The sequence below is a fragment of the Pipra filicauda genome, unplaced genomic scaffold, assembly GCF_003945595.2.
Source record: "Pipra filicauda isolate LSUMZ 115617 unplaced genomic scaffold, ASM394559v2 scaffold71_size5581439_pilon, whole genome shotgun sequence".
Lineage (NCBI taxonomy): Eukaryota > Metazoa > Chordata > Aves > Passeriformes > Pipridae > Pipra > Pipra filicauda.
Genome location: NW_024104887.1, coordinates 3,568,959 through 3,584,534, shown reverse-complemented (window position 1 = coordinate 3,584,534; position 15,576 = coordinate 3,568,959). Strand labels below are relative to the sequence as shown.

General features: G+C 50.4%; 1 protein-coding gene across 2 annotated transcripts; it reads left to right on the top strand.

Annotated features, from left to right (window-relative positions):
* Nucleotides 1-16: 16 nt before the first annotated feature.
* MDH2 (malate dehydrogenase 2) lies at nucleotides 17-8,592 on the top strand. Of its 2 annotated transcripts, XM_039389287.1 has the most exons (10): nucleotides 48-185; nucleotides 2,161-2,329; nucleotides 3,103-3,186; nucleotides 4,147-4,256; nucleotides 4,787-4,912; nucleotides 5,595-5,672; nucleotides 6,647-6,746; nucleotides 7,160-7,311; nucleotides 7,731-7,732; nucleotides 8,290-8,592. In XM_039389287.1, the coding sequence occupies exons 1-10, from the start codon at nucleotides 120-122 to the stop codon at nucleotides 8,312-8,314; spliced, it is 912 nt and encodes a 303-aa protein (XP_039245221.1). In that variant the 5' UTR covers nucleotides 48-119; the 3' UTR covers nucleotides 8,315-8,592. The 2 variants fall into 2 exon arrangements, with proteins under 2 accessions (XP_027581757.1, XP_039245221.1); XM_027725956.1 differs by lacking the exon at nucleotides 7,731-7,732 and having other exon boundaries at nucleotides 17-185.
* Nucleotides 8,593-15,576: the final 6,984 nt, after the last annotated feature.

Here is a 15,576-nt window from a genome sequence, read left to right as displayed (position 1 = left end):
AGGAAGGGGAGGGGGAAGTCTCGCGAGAGGCGGGGCCGCGCAGGCCGTGGAGGTCGTTGGAGTCACCGAGCGCCGCCAGCTCCGCTCCCACCGCTCCCACCATTCCCGCCATTCCCGCCATGCTGTCCCGCCTCAGCACCGCCACCAGCGCCGCCCTGCGCCGCGGCATCGCCACCTCCGCACAGGTAACGTGGGTGGGGAGCGGGGCCGGGCCTGAGGCCTCCTCAGAGTGGGGCTGCGGGGCTCGGGGGGAGCCCGGGGAGGAACGTCCCCGGTGCGGGGCTGTGGAGCCCGTGTGCTCCCCGGTGAGGGGCTGCGGGGCTCCGGTGCGGCCCGGGACCTCCTCGGTGAGGGGCTGTGGGGCTGTGGAACAGCCCAGGGAGAGCCCAGACCCTTTTCAGTGAGGGTGTGCAGCCCAGTGAGGGTGTAGCTCGGGTGGAGCCCCGCTCCTCGTCGGTTCTGGGCCTGCGAGGCCGCGGTTGGACCCAGTTCCTCCTCGGTTGCGGGGCTCGGATGGAGCAGGGGCCCTGCTCGGAGAGGGGGCTGGGGGCCGGGCAGGAGTCCTGGTTCTCCTCGGCGGGGGGCTGTGGAGCCCAGACCCTCGCGGTGAAGGGCTGCGGGGCTCGGGTGGAACCTGGGGAGAAGCTCCGGTCCGTCCCAGTGAGGGGCTGCCAGCCCCGGGTTGGGCCCAGTTCCTCCCAGGTGAGAGGAACCCATGTGAGGCCGGGGAGGAGCCCAGGCCCTCCTGGGTTCTGGGGCTGTGAAGCCCGGGGAGGAGCCCAGACCTGATGAACTTCTCTCTCTGGTGGTGTGCGGTGGGTGATAGGCATGTTTCCCGCTTCCTTCCTCTAGTGCAAACGTGCCCCTGCGTTCCAGAGGTTTTAAGAGCTAAAGCTGGTGGCTGGGGTTTAGCAGTAATCCTTTATGTGCTTGAAATCCACCGTTTTGCTGACCCCAAACCAGAGGAGAACTGCTGCTGTGGTTGTATGGGTAGGGACCGACCTCTATCTGACATTAATAGTGCCGGTGGGACACGACAGAGTGGTTATTGGAGCTATAAAGATGTGCTGCACAGGAGAGGCTTGTGTAAGTTTTTTTCATAGGAACTGTATCTTTTAGCAGTGAGGTTTTGACCTCGTGGTATCAGCTCAGTGATAAATAGGGCACAGCACTAACTAATGCCAGACTTTGCTTCCCCTTCAAGAGTTTTATGCAAAATTACATCTGTTGCAATAGCAAGAAAATCAAGATGAGGTTGGGCTAATCTAGCTCTCGGGTGGATTATTTCTTGTCATAGCGCCGTAATTAAGGTGTTCATGTCAGGACTTGGAGCTATTATGGCTTTATCTGGTAAGGCTGTGATAGAGAATGGCTTTTTCAGCAGTAATTGTATTGCCAAGTTGCATCTCTGCAGGAGACTGGTTCTCCATCACTCCGGAAGAGCATTGCATTTTAAGGTTGTTCTGGTCCTTTTCTCTCATTTGGCAATACTCTACAAACAGGAGCAGAGAGAAATAACATCCTGCCAGTACACCTGTGAGGGTAAAATTGGTTCACAGGGCAGCCAAGAAGAGTTGATTTTACTTGATTCTCAGCCACATGATCAAAACTGGAAGTTCTAGTCATGTAATATTCTCAGACTTTGATCTTGAGGCAGCTGCAGGTACTATGTTGAATTTATTTCTGGCCTAAACATTTTCTTCCTGTACATACAGTGGTTATTACATTTATTGTAGACCATTAAGTGTACTGATTTGCCAAATGGGAAGGCATATTTTTTTAATACTGGCAATATTAATAGTCTAGAGAAACTACAAACCAGATTTTGCCCGAAGTCAGACCTGGGTGGCAGGTATAAGTCTCAGGCAGACATTTCTGTCTGGAGAAAGGTGATCCTTCGGGTTCTTTTGCCCCAACCTTGCTTCCCTTTTGAGCCTCAGGTTGCAAATAAGTTTCCTCCAACTTGTCCTGCCAATAAACCTGGAGGATCCCTGGGAAGCTCTCACGAGCATCACTTGAGGCTGTCAAGTTTGCGTAGTGCTTGGTGAAAAATTGAGAAATAGAGCTAAAAGTAAAGAAAGCATGGTGGAATCCCCAAGGTCACCGCTGGGGTGGTTGCCAGAAGTTCTGCACCTCATATTTGTTGTCTCTTTCCCACAGAACAATGCCAAGGTGGCAGTGCTGGGGGCCTCGGGGGGCATCGGGCAGCCGCTGTCCCTGCTCCTGAAGAACAGCCCGCTGGTGAGCAAGCTCAGCCTCTATGACATTGCCCACACTCCAGGAGTGGCAGCTGACCTCAGCCACATCGAGACCAAAGCCAAGGTCAAAGGTACTGCTGGGAATGCTCTGTGTTCCTGAGGGATCCTCTCGGGTGGCTCTGGCGCTGGATCGCTCGTTGCTTGCGAAGGGGAATCTTCACACGGCGATCCTGAAGCCTGGTGTCAATATAAGGAGCTTTTTCCTCGAGCAGTGCATGATTAATTAAGGTTTAGCTGATTAGATTGACATGTATGGAGATGAAAATGGCCTGTGGTTGCACTGTTGAAGGGGAATTGGTGATATCTGGCAGGAAACACTCAGTGAAATTATTTCTGAACAAAACCTGAGTGTTGAATTTAGAAGTTTGACTACAACTAGACTTAACACTCCCTGGGTATCCACATGAATTCCACATGCTTCTTTTCTGAAGGGACACTGTCAGGTTCTGATGAAAGCAAAACTTATTCTGCTGATCTTTATTTTGTCTGAAGACCTCCAGAAGGTGACATTTTACTTGAATGTGCCTGCTTGAAATTCTCTGGGGGCACTGACTCTCGTGCCAAGGTTTTTGGAGAGTAAACACACATAGCAGGAGGAACTGGGGGTTTTCAAAACAATTGAATGTGAGATTCTCACCACTCTGGTTCTGTAAGTTTTGAAACGAGGATAAAACATCGAATGGGATCCATCCATAATTGTGTTTCTTTGCTTTTCAGCGTAAGTTTGAATTGAAGGGTAAATTAAAAAAAGGAACTGGATGCCTCTGGGTGTAATTTTGTACTTCGAAGTATCAGTTACTTAATAACTCTCGAAAGCATAATGCCTGAGTGTCTTCCATTTCAGGCTTCATGGGACCTGAGCAGTTGCCAGAATGTCTGAAGGGCTGTGATATTGTTGTTATTCCGGCGGGAGTCCCTAGAAAACCAGGTACGTTCTCTTTGTTGGAAAGCCCCAGGGCTGCTTTGAAGTGGATCTCTGCAGTGCTGCTGCTCAAATGGAGCTGTGTCTGGTGCTTTATGGTGGTGTTGGCTTGAGGTGTAAGTGGTCTGTTAATGCCCCTGACCCAGAGCTGCTTATGGTATCAGGCAGCTCATTCAGCCTCTCTCTCAGACTGTCCCTTGTGAAATGGGCAGCATTGATTTCTGGAGTTCCCACGTGGGGTTGAGGGGCAAAGACCTTACATGGAAGTGATCCTAAGTCTCCCTTCGTGTTTCTTGCCCTGAGGCAATGCTCGAGGAATAAAAACCGGTTCATTGTTTCATTTCTCGGGAGAATAGAAATAATCTATTTGTGTTGCATCAGTTGTGCAGTAACTTCTTGGGGCATCTCTGAATAAATGCTGTTAAGCCTTCCTAGAATGTCTCTGACCCACATCTTTTCTACTCTGTTTTTCAGTATCCTATTTGGAATGTAACAAAATTCTAGACTTTAATGCCTAGCTCTTCCTAAATCTTCATTTTTCACGGTTAAGTAGTTGCTGCAACAGAAATGGGAGGTGGCACTTACACAACCAGCAATATTTTGCACGGAGCAGTTGGCATTTAAACTGGAGTTGTGGGGGTGACTTAAGAGAAGGAGGAGAATTCATCTTGGGAGCAATTAGGCTGCTCTGAGTATCATTGGTGTGGGTCTGTATGGTCACAGTGTACTCCAGGCAGCTTAGGTGAAATGTGTTCTGGCAATGGGCAGCTGGGCTGGTTGCTCCTGAAAAGGGCTTGTTAGCAAGAGGAGTTATCTTTGGAGCCAGTTCATTACTGCAGCTGGAGAATTTACTCTGGATCTATGAAACCAGGAGCTGATGTGTCTCTGCCCAGGTTTTTGGTTGGGTTGCTTGCCCATGAAGGGGCAGACTGTGGGTAACAGGACACTGCACTGGCTGTGTTTCAGGTATGACTCGTGATGACCTGTTCAACACCAATGCCAGCATTGTTGCCTCTTTGACAACTGGCTGTGCAAAGCACTGTCCAGAAGCCATGATCTGTATTATTTCTAACCCGGTAAGTGTTTTCTGAAGGCTTTGGAATGTAGAGGAAAAAAAAAAGCCAACCAAAATCCAGACTGAGAATACTAGAGTAATCCAAATTCTTTTTGAGCAGTATCTTTAAGATCTGCAGTGTATTAGTGGAAAAGCTCTAAAAGCCTGGTTCTACTAACCCATTTTTCTTGGCCGTATTTAAGTCAGAGGAAACTTGGATATAAAAGTGCTTAATATCTCAAAATCTGTGTGACTGGTTATAATACAAGCTGGTGTATTAGCTAAAATTAGGGATAAAAGTCTTAGCTCTCTAAGGGAGGAGCCTTTGTAATGGGAATGAACAAATTTATTGTCTTAATGGTTATGTAAAATTAATGACTTTTATTCCAGCCTGACTGTAAATTGCTCTTCAATTTAGGCATTAAAGTAATTGGCTGCAGCTGATTCCAAGTTGGAAGTGTAGTTCAGGTTGTTTGTTGGCCTGTTTAAGTTCATGCATTGGCTTTGCTATTATACTGCTTTTAATCAGTGCTTGCCTCTTCTTGCTGGTAGGTAAATTCAACCATCCCTATAACTTCAGAAGTCTTCAAGAAGCACGGTGTGTATAATCCCAACAAAATCTTTGGTGTCACAACGCTGGACATCGTCAGAGCAAACACTTTTGTGGCTGAACTGAAGGCAGGTCATGGTTAACAGCTGCTGGGGGAGGGACACTGCCTGCTTTGGTATCAGATCTATACAGAAATGCTTCCAAAATCACTGCAGAGAGCCAAAGGAGCTCGGATTTCTGTGGAGCCAGAGGCGAAGGCAATGATTCCCTGCCTCCATTCTCTAGAGGAGCCTGGAGATAAGGTTTCTTGCAAAACGTGGTTCAAGAGACTTTGACCTTTCCTTTTCATAGCCCTGTGAGTGAGCTACGTGTTCTCCTTAATTCCATTGGCATTTCCAACCCCTGGTGCAACCGGAGGAGAGGGTTGAGTTGTTGTATGTGTTTGCAAGTCAAACTCTGTGCTGTGTGTTAGAGGATATTCTGTAAAGTATCAGAAGCTGTAACAGGTTACTGCTCTTAATAGCCCTGGTGGTGTTTATGTTGCGCTGCTATTTATCCAAACTTGCAGTAATAATGTCCTGTAACTGTATAAAGTAATCAGAGTAACCTGGAGCTGCCTCTGAAACTCCTGCCCTGTGTAGCACCGGGTTATAGATCACAGAATCATTTAGGTTGGAAAAGACCTCCAGGATCATGGAGTCCAACCTTTGACTTACCAATGTGTCCATGTACCCAGGTGAAGTGTGGTGTTTTCACTTGTTTTTCTTGCCCATGTGCTTCAGAAGCTGGAAAGTTTCATGTTTCCCTTAGGGCTTAGATCCAGCTCGAGTAACTGTTCCAGTTATTGGTGGCCACGCTGGGAAGACTATCATCCCTCTGATCTCTCAGGTGGGTCATGGTGACTGCTCTGGGTGGCAGCACACTCCTCAGGGTGTTGGGGTTGATGTAAAGTGCCTTTGTGATGGCAGTTCATTGCTAAGATAGAGCAGAGACAGTTTTCCCTGCTCTCATGGCTGCTTTCCTTCTGGGATGAGATACATGATGAGATGGAAGGCAGCAAGCCAAATCTAAACTCTGGATGGTGTCAAGAGTGTAAATAGTTCCAGCTTTCCTTTATAGGACTTCAGGATATAAGATCTGAGGTGTGGCAATGGCAGGTCATCAGGAGAAGCTCTCTTCATGCATCTAAGCCAGACTGAAATGCAGTTCTTAAGCAGGCTGCAACCTCATGGGGAGATGTCTGGGATGTGGCCAAGGACAATCTGCAACAAAAAGGGGAAAAGCTGTGCTCTAAGTGGGGAATAAAATATCCTTCACAGAAGGATTTTCTTAAGGAATAAGAGCTTTGGAGCAGCTGTATGCTGAGAGGGTGCTTTGGTTAAGCAGTCCATTGGGAGAGACACAGCTGTGCTTAAGCTACTGGCAGAACTGTGTCTGAAGGTTTAGTAACTTCTAAATACTGCTGGGAGACTGGATCCTTCATAAGGCTCTTGACTTCCATAATGCCACAGTGACCCGAATATTTACAAGATGACTTTTTGAAATTCCTAACGCTTGGAGGGCATCTGTTTAGTGCAAAGGACTGCACAGTAGTGAGGAACCATGGCAAGCCCTGGTTTGGCTGCAAAGCTGCAGTTTGTCCTTGAGGAATGTGGGCATGGCTGGGCTCCTGTTCCAGCCCCGCAGTGACCAGTGGCCCTGGTGACTCCTGCAGTTGGTCAGTGTCACACAAGTGACACACATTTAGTTGAGAACTATTGGTAATAACTGCAGTGGTACAAAAGACATCGTGTGGGTGACCTTATGCTGAATCTGGAGGGGTTCTGGTATTGGATAGTAACTCTTTTTTTTTTCCTATCTAGTGCACACCAAAAGTGGAGTTTCCTCAGGATCAGCTGGAGAAGCTTACAGCGAGAATTCAGGAAGCTGGCACTGAGGTTGTCCAAGCTAAAGCAGGAGCAGGTGGGTTCTTGAGTAGAGCTTTCAAGTAATTCTTGTTATCTACCTGAATGGATGCAGTCCCCTGCAGTTTAATCTTACTTACAGTTTATGAACTGCCGATTAGGGATCTAGCTGTGACTGCCTGAGCTGTGCTACCAGAAGTAGCTCAGTATGTCAGACTAAACATTAACTGATCCCACACCATATATGGCTTTAAAAAGAATCTTCTCTGTCAAATTAAGCAGTTTCTTCTATAAATCTGGTCAACTGGATAGCATGTAGCTGGCCAAGAGCTGCTGCTTTATCCAGCTGACTGTGAGCTTGAAGTCAATGACACTGGAGCTCTGTAAACATACCCGTATGGAAACCTTTGATGCACAAGAAGGTATCAGATTTCAACGTGATCTGTTCTAAAAGTGGTTTAACTCTTACAGGATCTGCCACCTTGTCCATGGCCTATGCTGGTGCTCGATTTGTGTTCTCTCTGCTGGATGCAATGGGTGGAAAGCAAGGGGTTGTGGAATGTGCCTTTGTTAAGTCGGACGTCACGGAGAGCCCGTACTTCTCTACACCTCTGCAACTGGGAGTACGTACTTTAAATCTTGAGGCTTATTAGCAGTAGCTACTGATGGAGTCTTGTGGGTTTTACTCAGTGATTTCAGTTTAGCTGAATGCCTGGTATTGCTGGAGTTAACAGCTGAGTGTACTTTTAAGAGTCTTGAGTATTTGGGTATGGTATTTAGGCACACAGCTCGGCTTGGCAAGGATGCTGCTGCTTTTATCTGCTCTTCAACTGCAGATCACTGAGTAACCAGAGATTCAGGCTTGGCTTAAGAGGTCATGCTTGCCTCAAGTCAGGCCTGTTTACTCTGGGCCTTCATATGATTAATCAGAGTCAGCCTGACCTGCCATAAGCAAAGCCCTCAGAAATCGAGACACATGGGGAGCTACAGCATGGATTAGGATTAATAGCTTGCTTTCAGAACCTCTTCTGGACTCTGAAAGAAGTCTTCCTTTTGTCACCCTTATCCCATGGGAGTGCTGGAGGACAAGGATGCTTCAGCCCTGTCATGGCTGCTGGGATGCAAAAGGTGGTGTCTGCTGCGTTAGGGGCAGGCTGATGAGGGAATGGAAGCAGAGGGGTATTAAGAGGGTAGGGTTTGGATGTAGACATCTTGAAAACCCAGGAGTGCCACTCTAAAGCAGTTTGAGATTGCAGGCCAGTGGCAAGCAAAGGACATAGTCTGGGGGGAGTGATTCTCTTGCCAGATGATGTGTCTGGAGGTGGGAAGGAGCACTTGCTATCAGTTTCCTCTTGAAGGAGCTGCTGGACTTCCTTCAGGTTTCACACTTGTGAACAGTGAAGGAGAAGTTTGTGAGGGCTGTAGAAGTTGCCACAGATAGTAAGAGGTTTTGAACCTTACCAGGATGCACAGGGTTGGCAGACTAGAGATGACAGAGGTCCAGGCTGGGTCTCTGTCTCAGCTAGGTAATACTTAGTCAAAGCTGTTAAGCTACTCTTTAGGTCAATTAATGGTTAATCCTTAAATCCTCTTTCCCTCAGAAAAAAGGAATTGAGAAGAACCTAGGCCTTGGCAAGCTCTCCCCCTTTGAAGAGAAGATGGTTGCTGCGGCCATGTCTGAGCTGAAGGCTTCTATTAAGAAAGGAGAGGAATTTGCAAAGAACTTCAAGTGAAGAGTTGATGATGGGGAGGAATTAACTTCCTTAATTTATTAAGGCATCATGTCACTTTATGACTTCAGATTCAAAGCTCATGCTTTGGTTGAAGTCTGTCTGTATTAGCTTGATGCTTGTTGCCAGTGCAGAGTCTAATCATCAATAAAACGGCCTCATTTTTTCAGTGTACCATGTGGGCTTTTCCTGATGCACTTTATCTTTTGAAGTTAAGGCTTGTAGATCTCTGAGAGGTTAATGGTTTCAGTAGAGATGAAATAGCCTTGTAAGATGGGTGAACTAGTTGCTCCCAACTCTGCTGCTGCCTGGGTTTTGGCTTGGGCTCCTTGTTCAGCACAGCCACTGGGAACCAGGTGTGATCAGATAAGATTAAGATGGGTTGAAGGGGCTGCACCAGTGATCCAAGAGGTGATTTTCCAGGAGGTGGAAAATCTGTTACCTTGTGTTACCTTAATCTCTTATGTAATTTGATTTTTAAAGGAGTTAGTGAAAGAGCATGGTGTTTGAAACGTCAGTCCTGCGCTAAGACAGTAATTAAACTGCTGAGAGCGACTTCTTTCTAGTTAGGAACAAAAGCCTTGATTTAGCATCTCCATAAATTTCTCTTACATTCATCCTCTTGTGAATATAAAAATAAATGTCTGCAAGAAGATGGTGATGACGAGTTCTGTTGCTGACTTCTTTGAAGGTAAGCTTTAATGAAGGAAGCAATTAATTCACTCTTCCTCCGTGCTGCTTACGCTGTTGCTTTGAATTGCTCTCATCTGTGTAGGTTGAATTCTAAGTTGAACAGACTTTATTTAGATGAGGAGAAGGAAAAGCCAAAGCCCAGCACCTCTGGAGGAACTGAGGGGAGTGTTGGTTTGAGCCAGAGAACCTGGTGCAGAAGCTTCTCGGAAGGAAGATATATAAAGGTAGTAGATGCTCTTTGATCACTGCCTTTCTTCTTCCTCTTCCCACTTCTTGTATTCTTTCTTTTGAGCTGTCTGAAATGGGTTTTATTTTTTTTTATTTTAATTGGTTCATCATTCTGAACCAGATCACACAGTTGTGACTGTTGAAGATGCGTTGATTATCAAGTGCCTGGTTCTTTCCCTGCCCTGTGGAACATGTGGGCAGGGAGGACAGCAAGCACAGTCCTTGTCACTCCTCTCTGCAGAAATTTGGTGTGTTGAAGCTTGGTTTCTCTACAGGAATAGTAATGGAATTGAAGCGTCGGCAGTCATTACTCAGCAGGCTTGGAACAAAGTAATTATTAGGTGGTATTAATAGAATTAAAGATTAAAGAATTAAAGATTGTGTTGGAGGGGGGCATGGGAGGATGTCAGAACTGGAGGACACTGAGGAGGAGTGAGTGGCCAGACCTGGTGAGTATGGCACAGACTGTTCCAAACAATAAATGGAAAGCATATGACAGACTGCTGTAACACAGGTCATGGGGTGTAGGGGTCTTGCAGGCCTGTCAGCAATTTTGTACCCAAAATAGGCAGCACAGCTTATTAAAAATGGTGTGTATCGACCTGCCAGAGGTGTGTGCCATGGTCTGTGTGCCCAGCTGGTCCAGGGGAACTGCCATCCAAAGCTGCCAAGGAACCAGCTGCAGGGAAAGCCTGGCCTTGCACCCGGGAGGACAGGAGCACACAATTGTTCCAGTCCTGCTATTTTTAACGCAGCAGATAGAGCAGATTTCTGAGTGTTGGAGACTTTTTAAAACTTGAGGTTCATCTTGTGGCTTAGGTTATTCTATCTTTTCTTGTGTCAGCAGTCCAAATCCAGCAAAGTCTGGAGGAATTGCATGGACAAGCAGAAAACTTCGCTTGCACTGGTAGGGACTCAGGGACAACATGGGTGAGTGGAGCTGAGGCAGAAGAGCACTTGCTCTTCCTCAGCACTTGCTGACTTGTAAATTCTCCAGGGTCTCCTTCAAGTCCCCTGAATGTTGACAATGTCCCCACACTGTTTGGTTTTTGGGTTTGTTTCTTTTTCCCCCAATCCCATGCCTCGTGCTTGGAGTTGCAGCTATTCCCTGTGCCTGGAAATCCACTCTGTTTTGGGAAGGGAAAGGAGACACACTTCCTGTGGCTTTCTGCAGTGAAGTCAGGGGCCAGAAGGACACTGTCTGAAGAAATGGTCTGTGTAGGCGTTATCCACTTGGTTACATGTTCTGTCCTCATGGCTGAGCAGTTGTGTGGTGGGTAACTTAATCACTGTGAAGACTGGAGATGGTTTGCAGAGAGAAGTGTGGGACATACTCCCGCTTCTCTCTGAGGAGATTCCCTGGAGGAGGAAAGGATCTGGGGCATACCCCTCCTCAGGAGGAGCAGGGTTTGGCTGGGTGTACCCAGATAAGTGAACAGCCTACTCTGGAAGTTGTTTTCCTGGTGCTGTGTCTCCAGGACACACGACCTTCATCCTCTCTCCTGTAACTTGCTGCAGCAGGGCCGCCCTGCTGAGTCACGGCGCTCGCTCCTGTGCCGGCAGCCTCTGGTGTTTACCTCCTGTGGAGGTGAGTGACCAGGGCTGGAGGAGGTGGAAAACCTGCCCCGTGCAGGACTCTTGGGTTTCACTCTGTATGCTGTGCAGACTTTTTGTCTTGATGGTCTCTGAGCATCTCTTCCAGTGCAGTGACATTTCTTTGCACGGAGCTACCGCCTCCTCGGGCAGCCCAGCTCTGCGCTGGAGCACAGATGTCAAGATACAGAGGAGCTGTGTGTTAAGAGTAATAAATAAAGGTTCTCCAGATGGTCATATGTCAGGTCACTCGATCCCACCTGCTGTTCCTGTACTGCTGGAGCAGCATATTAAGTGCAGGAAAGGATAGAACAAGGAGAAAAGCAAATTAAACAGTATGGCTTGAGTCTCCTCCTGGTTAACTGCAGTGTCCCAGGAGTCTTCAGGTGGGATGAGCAGGCTGGCACACCTGTGTCCCTTATTCCTGAGAAATCTGTTTTCCCTTCCTGGCTCCATTTAAGGGCAGGTGCTTTGGTGTGGGGGTACAGACCTGCCACGCCTGAGCCCCATCTCACCCCAGGGGGTGCTGTGGGTGGTGGGAGATGGGGACAGCAATTTGCCTTTGGATAAGGCTGGTACAACTGCCCCAGTCATGGCTGAGCCCTGGGGACAATTGATGGCATTTCGGTGATATTTAGGAGAGGGAGAAGCAGAGGAAACAACAGGAAGACGATTTAGTGAAGCCTCTTCCTTGCCAAAGCTGGCTGCCTTCCCAGCTCCAGCAAAGGAGCAAAACTGGAGAGGCTGGAGGTACTTCAGAAAGATATTGGATAACTATCACCCTCTCTCATGAGCCCACCTCCAAAACTGAAAGCATCCAGGGCCCACAGCAGGTGCCAGGCCAGAAAGTGTTGCTTCTGTCCTCCTGAGCAACCACCAACACTGTGGTACCCAGTGTTCAGCCTTGCATTACTGGGTCTGGCAGTTCATCCTCTGTCCAGGGAGATGGTGGATGAATGGGGAAAGGGGAGGGGGAAACACACCCCGAGGTTGGTTGGGCACGGCTGGGGGTGCAGACAGATGTCCCCTGCAGCCAGCTCAGCTTCCTCCTTCCCTCACAGGGCCATGGTGAGGGCAGGAGGATCAGAAACCATTTGAGCTGCAGTTTTGCCTCTGCAGAGGTCTCTCCCCCTCCCTTTGCTCTCCCGCCTGGCCACAGGCAGTGTGAAATCACCACCTTTGCATTCCCTGCTCTTGATTTACTGAAATGCCCGAGAGCTCCCTCTTCCCTCCCGGGTGCCTCAAAGCAGAGCTGGAGTGCGGCGCCGAGGCGGGAGGGTTGTTTGCATTTATAGGGAAACCTGTTAATAAAGGAGACCAAAGGGACTGCTCTTTTCCTGGCTGCGGGAACAGATGGCTGGATAACGCAGTGCAATTAATATGCAGGGAGTCCTGCCGGGGCAGGGATTTGATTGCCTGTTAGGAGAGGTTACAGCGCTGGAGCTGAGCTCTGCCACTGCTCTGCCTGTCCCTGACACCTGCTGCCTGCAGGGGCTCCATGGGGACTCTGGGACAGATTGGATGGGGTCACGGAGGAGGCTGTGGGCACTGCTCATGGGGAAGGATGCAGCTGGGGGCTCTGGGACAGCAGCAGGTCTCTGCTTCTCCCACCTTGAGTGATGCTCAGAGAGGGCTGCCCTTTGGGTTTGTAAAAGCCAAGGCTGGGTCTGGTGGTAAACAGCTGCTTGGAGATACTTCCAGGCTCATTCTTTCCTCCCATACTTGTTTCTCCTCTGAGTCTGGAGGTTTCAAGGAAAGCAGGAAGCGGCAAATCCTTGATGAGCCAAGGGAGGCATGTGCTGGGACATGGGAGATCTCCTTGCCGCAGGACAGCACAGGTACAGAGTGTTTCCCAGGGCTTCAAAGTGTGACCAGACAAATCCATGAGGAAGAGAAACCCCCTGCCGAGGGATAGGAGGGTTAGGAAGCCCTGGGGAAGCAGGAGACCCAGCAAACCCACCCCAGCATTGAGCAGGGCCACGTGACCACGAGGTCAATCCCAAATCGATGGGAGCCTCCAGCCGCTGGCCCCAATCGAACGGCCCAAGGTCACCCCCGGTGCACTTGGGGCTGTTCCTGTGCCCTGTGCCCATTGCACCCCAGGCTCTCACAGGATCGTGGGGCCTCCCAGCCCCTTCTCCTTCGTGCCTTTGCTTTGTTCCGCCCCCCTCCCCCCCATTTTCTGGTGTTTCTTTCCCCCCACTGCCTTGTCAGGGTTGCTGAGCACCACCAAAGCCAGCGCCAGGCTTTGATCAGGGGCTCCTGCCTGTGCTGTGCCAGCAGCACGTTCCCGCCCGGCACCGCCGTTCCTGGCCGCCCTTTCTTCTGCGTCAGGAGGCGGCTGGTGGAGATGTCGAACCTCAGCGCGAATCCTTGCAATTAGGCCTGTTCTGCTGCCTGCCTCGTTTGATCTCCTTTAATTATTTATCGCCTTTATTTTTTTCTCCTTCCCAAATCCTCGGTTTCTTTCAAGTGATGATTTTCCCCCTCTCCCCCCAGCCGTGGCTGGCTCTGTCTGTTTGCTTGCAATTACCAACCCTTCTCCCACTCCTTCCATCTCTCCCCTTTTGTTCTCCACCAGATCGTCCCTTCATGACACTCTCCCAGCTTCACCCCTCAGCTCTCTGTCTGCCTGGCAGCTTTTTCTTCTTGCTTTCCTCCATTTTTCCCACCCAGATGGCTGTTGCCTTTCTCCATCCCATTCCAGGTGTGGTTCTGGCTGTGTTTGCTGCTTGTGCCAGCTCTCTGGCTGGGATCCTTCACCCTGGGCTGGGCTATACTCCCACTGCTGCTCTCCCAGGCTGCTGCCCAAAACCTGATGTGGTCCTGCTACAAAGCCCTGGCTCCTGGCCAAGCCGAAGCAGCCCCATGGGGCTGATGCTTCCCCCCCCCCCCCCATGCCAGGATCTCCCTGTGCTGCTTTTGCATTCCTCATCTTCTTTGTTTCTCAGGACCTGATGCATTATTCAGCGCTGCGGACTCTGCGGGTGTTGGGAAGATAATGGTGCTGCAAAGGGCACAGGCTCACCCTGGGGATGCTGGATTTTCCTGTCACGGGCTGTTTTCCCCCTCCAGCATTAAAACAGGAATAGCCCTGACCATGAAGGAGGTGCTCCTAGGAGGTGGCATCTGCTGTCACCTCGGGGGGACATGGCAGGCACAAAGGCAGGAGCAGGGGGAGGCAGCAGCAGCCCTGGAGATGCTTCAGAGGCTGCATCACAGCTCCCAAACCCAGCCCCACTGCTCGGCTGAAGTTTAATAGAGACATGGATTCAACACGTGGCCACTTGTTTATGTAGTCCCTACATGAATAACGGACGTGGGACACAGGTTTTGCACAGCAGATGGTAGGAAACAACCCCAAAAGGCTGTTAAATCCTTGTGGAAAGAGGATGCTCATGCCCTTCACCCCATTCACAGCTGGGCACTGTGTCCCCCCCAGTTGGACCTGTCCCCATGGCCTGCTGCCACCTTGACCCATGGGGAGAAAGGTAAAGGATGGAGTGATTTTGGGCTGGTGCTGGTGAGCAGTGCTGCTGGCAGCAATTTGGTCCCCAGGCCGGTCCTCCCTCAGGGAGCAGAGCGGGGACATTCCCACCTGGACAGGTCTCTTCAGCCTCAGCTGAGCCCAAAATCTCCCCTTAGACCCCAGCTCTGGCTCCCCATCCCTGTCTCCTCAGCAGCTTTCCCCCCAAATCCCTGCTCTGAGGCCACACCTCCTGTGGAGCGGCAGCAGGGTGCCTTTGGGAACCAGCAGCCAAATCCAGGAGCGGTCCCAAGGGGAAGCACTGCCCAGGCGGTGCAGGGGAAGCTGAGCTATGGGATGGGGGGCTCTGGGGGGACCAGGTGTCCCAACCGGGGTGGTTTCAGGGTGTTTTGGGCGGCTAAACCCTTGCCCTGCCCACACTGGGCAGTTTTGGGGTGGCTTTGGGGTGGTTTGGGAGCTTCATCCCTTCCTGACCTGCAAGGAAGGCAAATGCTCAGCATCACTGAAGGAAATGAGAATTAATTAATAGCACCGGCTCGTTTCCTGTGTCACAGCACTGGGGAATGTCCCCAGTGGGGACCTGGCACCTCCCACATCACCCCAGACACCCCAGGCAGCCCAAAATTCCCCACATCTGCAGGGATGGGGATGTTCCAGGTGGTCCCAGGCATTGCTGGTGAATCAGCCGGGAACTGGGAGGGGGTGGGAAGCACTGGGGGAAGGTGGGGCATCATGGTGAGGAGGTAAGGGGTGGGATGAAACTCAGGGTGGGATACAGGATGGGGTGTGATTCAGGGTAGGATATGGGATGGGATACAAGGTAGGATATGGGATAGGATGAGCTGGGTTACAAAGTGGGATGTAGGGCCGGGTGTCCCCTGTAGGGCCGGGTGTCTCCCGCAAGGCCAGGTGTCCCCTGCAGGGCCAGGTGTCCCCTGCAAGGCCGGGTGTCCCCTGCAGGGCCAGGTGTCCCCTGCAAGGCCGGGTGTCCCCTGTAGGGCCGGGTGTCCCCTGTAAGGCCGGGTGTCCCCTGTAAGGCCGGGTGTCCCCTGTAGGGCCGGGTGTCCCCTGTAAGGCCGGGTGTCCCTCTGCAGGGCCGGGTGTCCCCCGCAAGGCCGGGTGTCCCCCGCAAGGCCGGGTGTCCCCTGTAAGGCCGG

Excerpts from the sequence above, each read along its gene's own strand:
- MDH2 (XM_027725956.1), top strand. The coding sequence starts at position 120 with ATGCTGTCCCGCCTCAGCACCGCCACCAGCGCCGCCCTGCGCCGCGGC. Across the intron at positions 2,330-3,102 it reads GACCAAAGCCAAGGTCAAAG|GCTTCATGGGACCTGAGCAG; the intron begins GTACTGCTGGGA and ends CTTCCATTTCAG. Across the intron at positions 4,913-5,594 it reads CTTTTGTGGCTGAACTGAAG|GGCTTAGATCCAGCTCGAGT; the intron begins GCAGGTCATGGT and ends TGTTTCCCTTAG.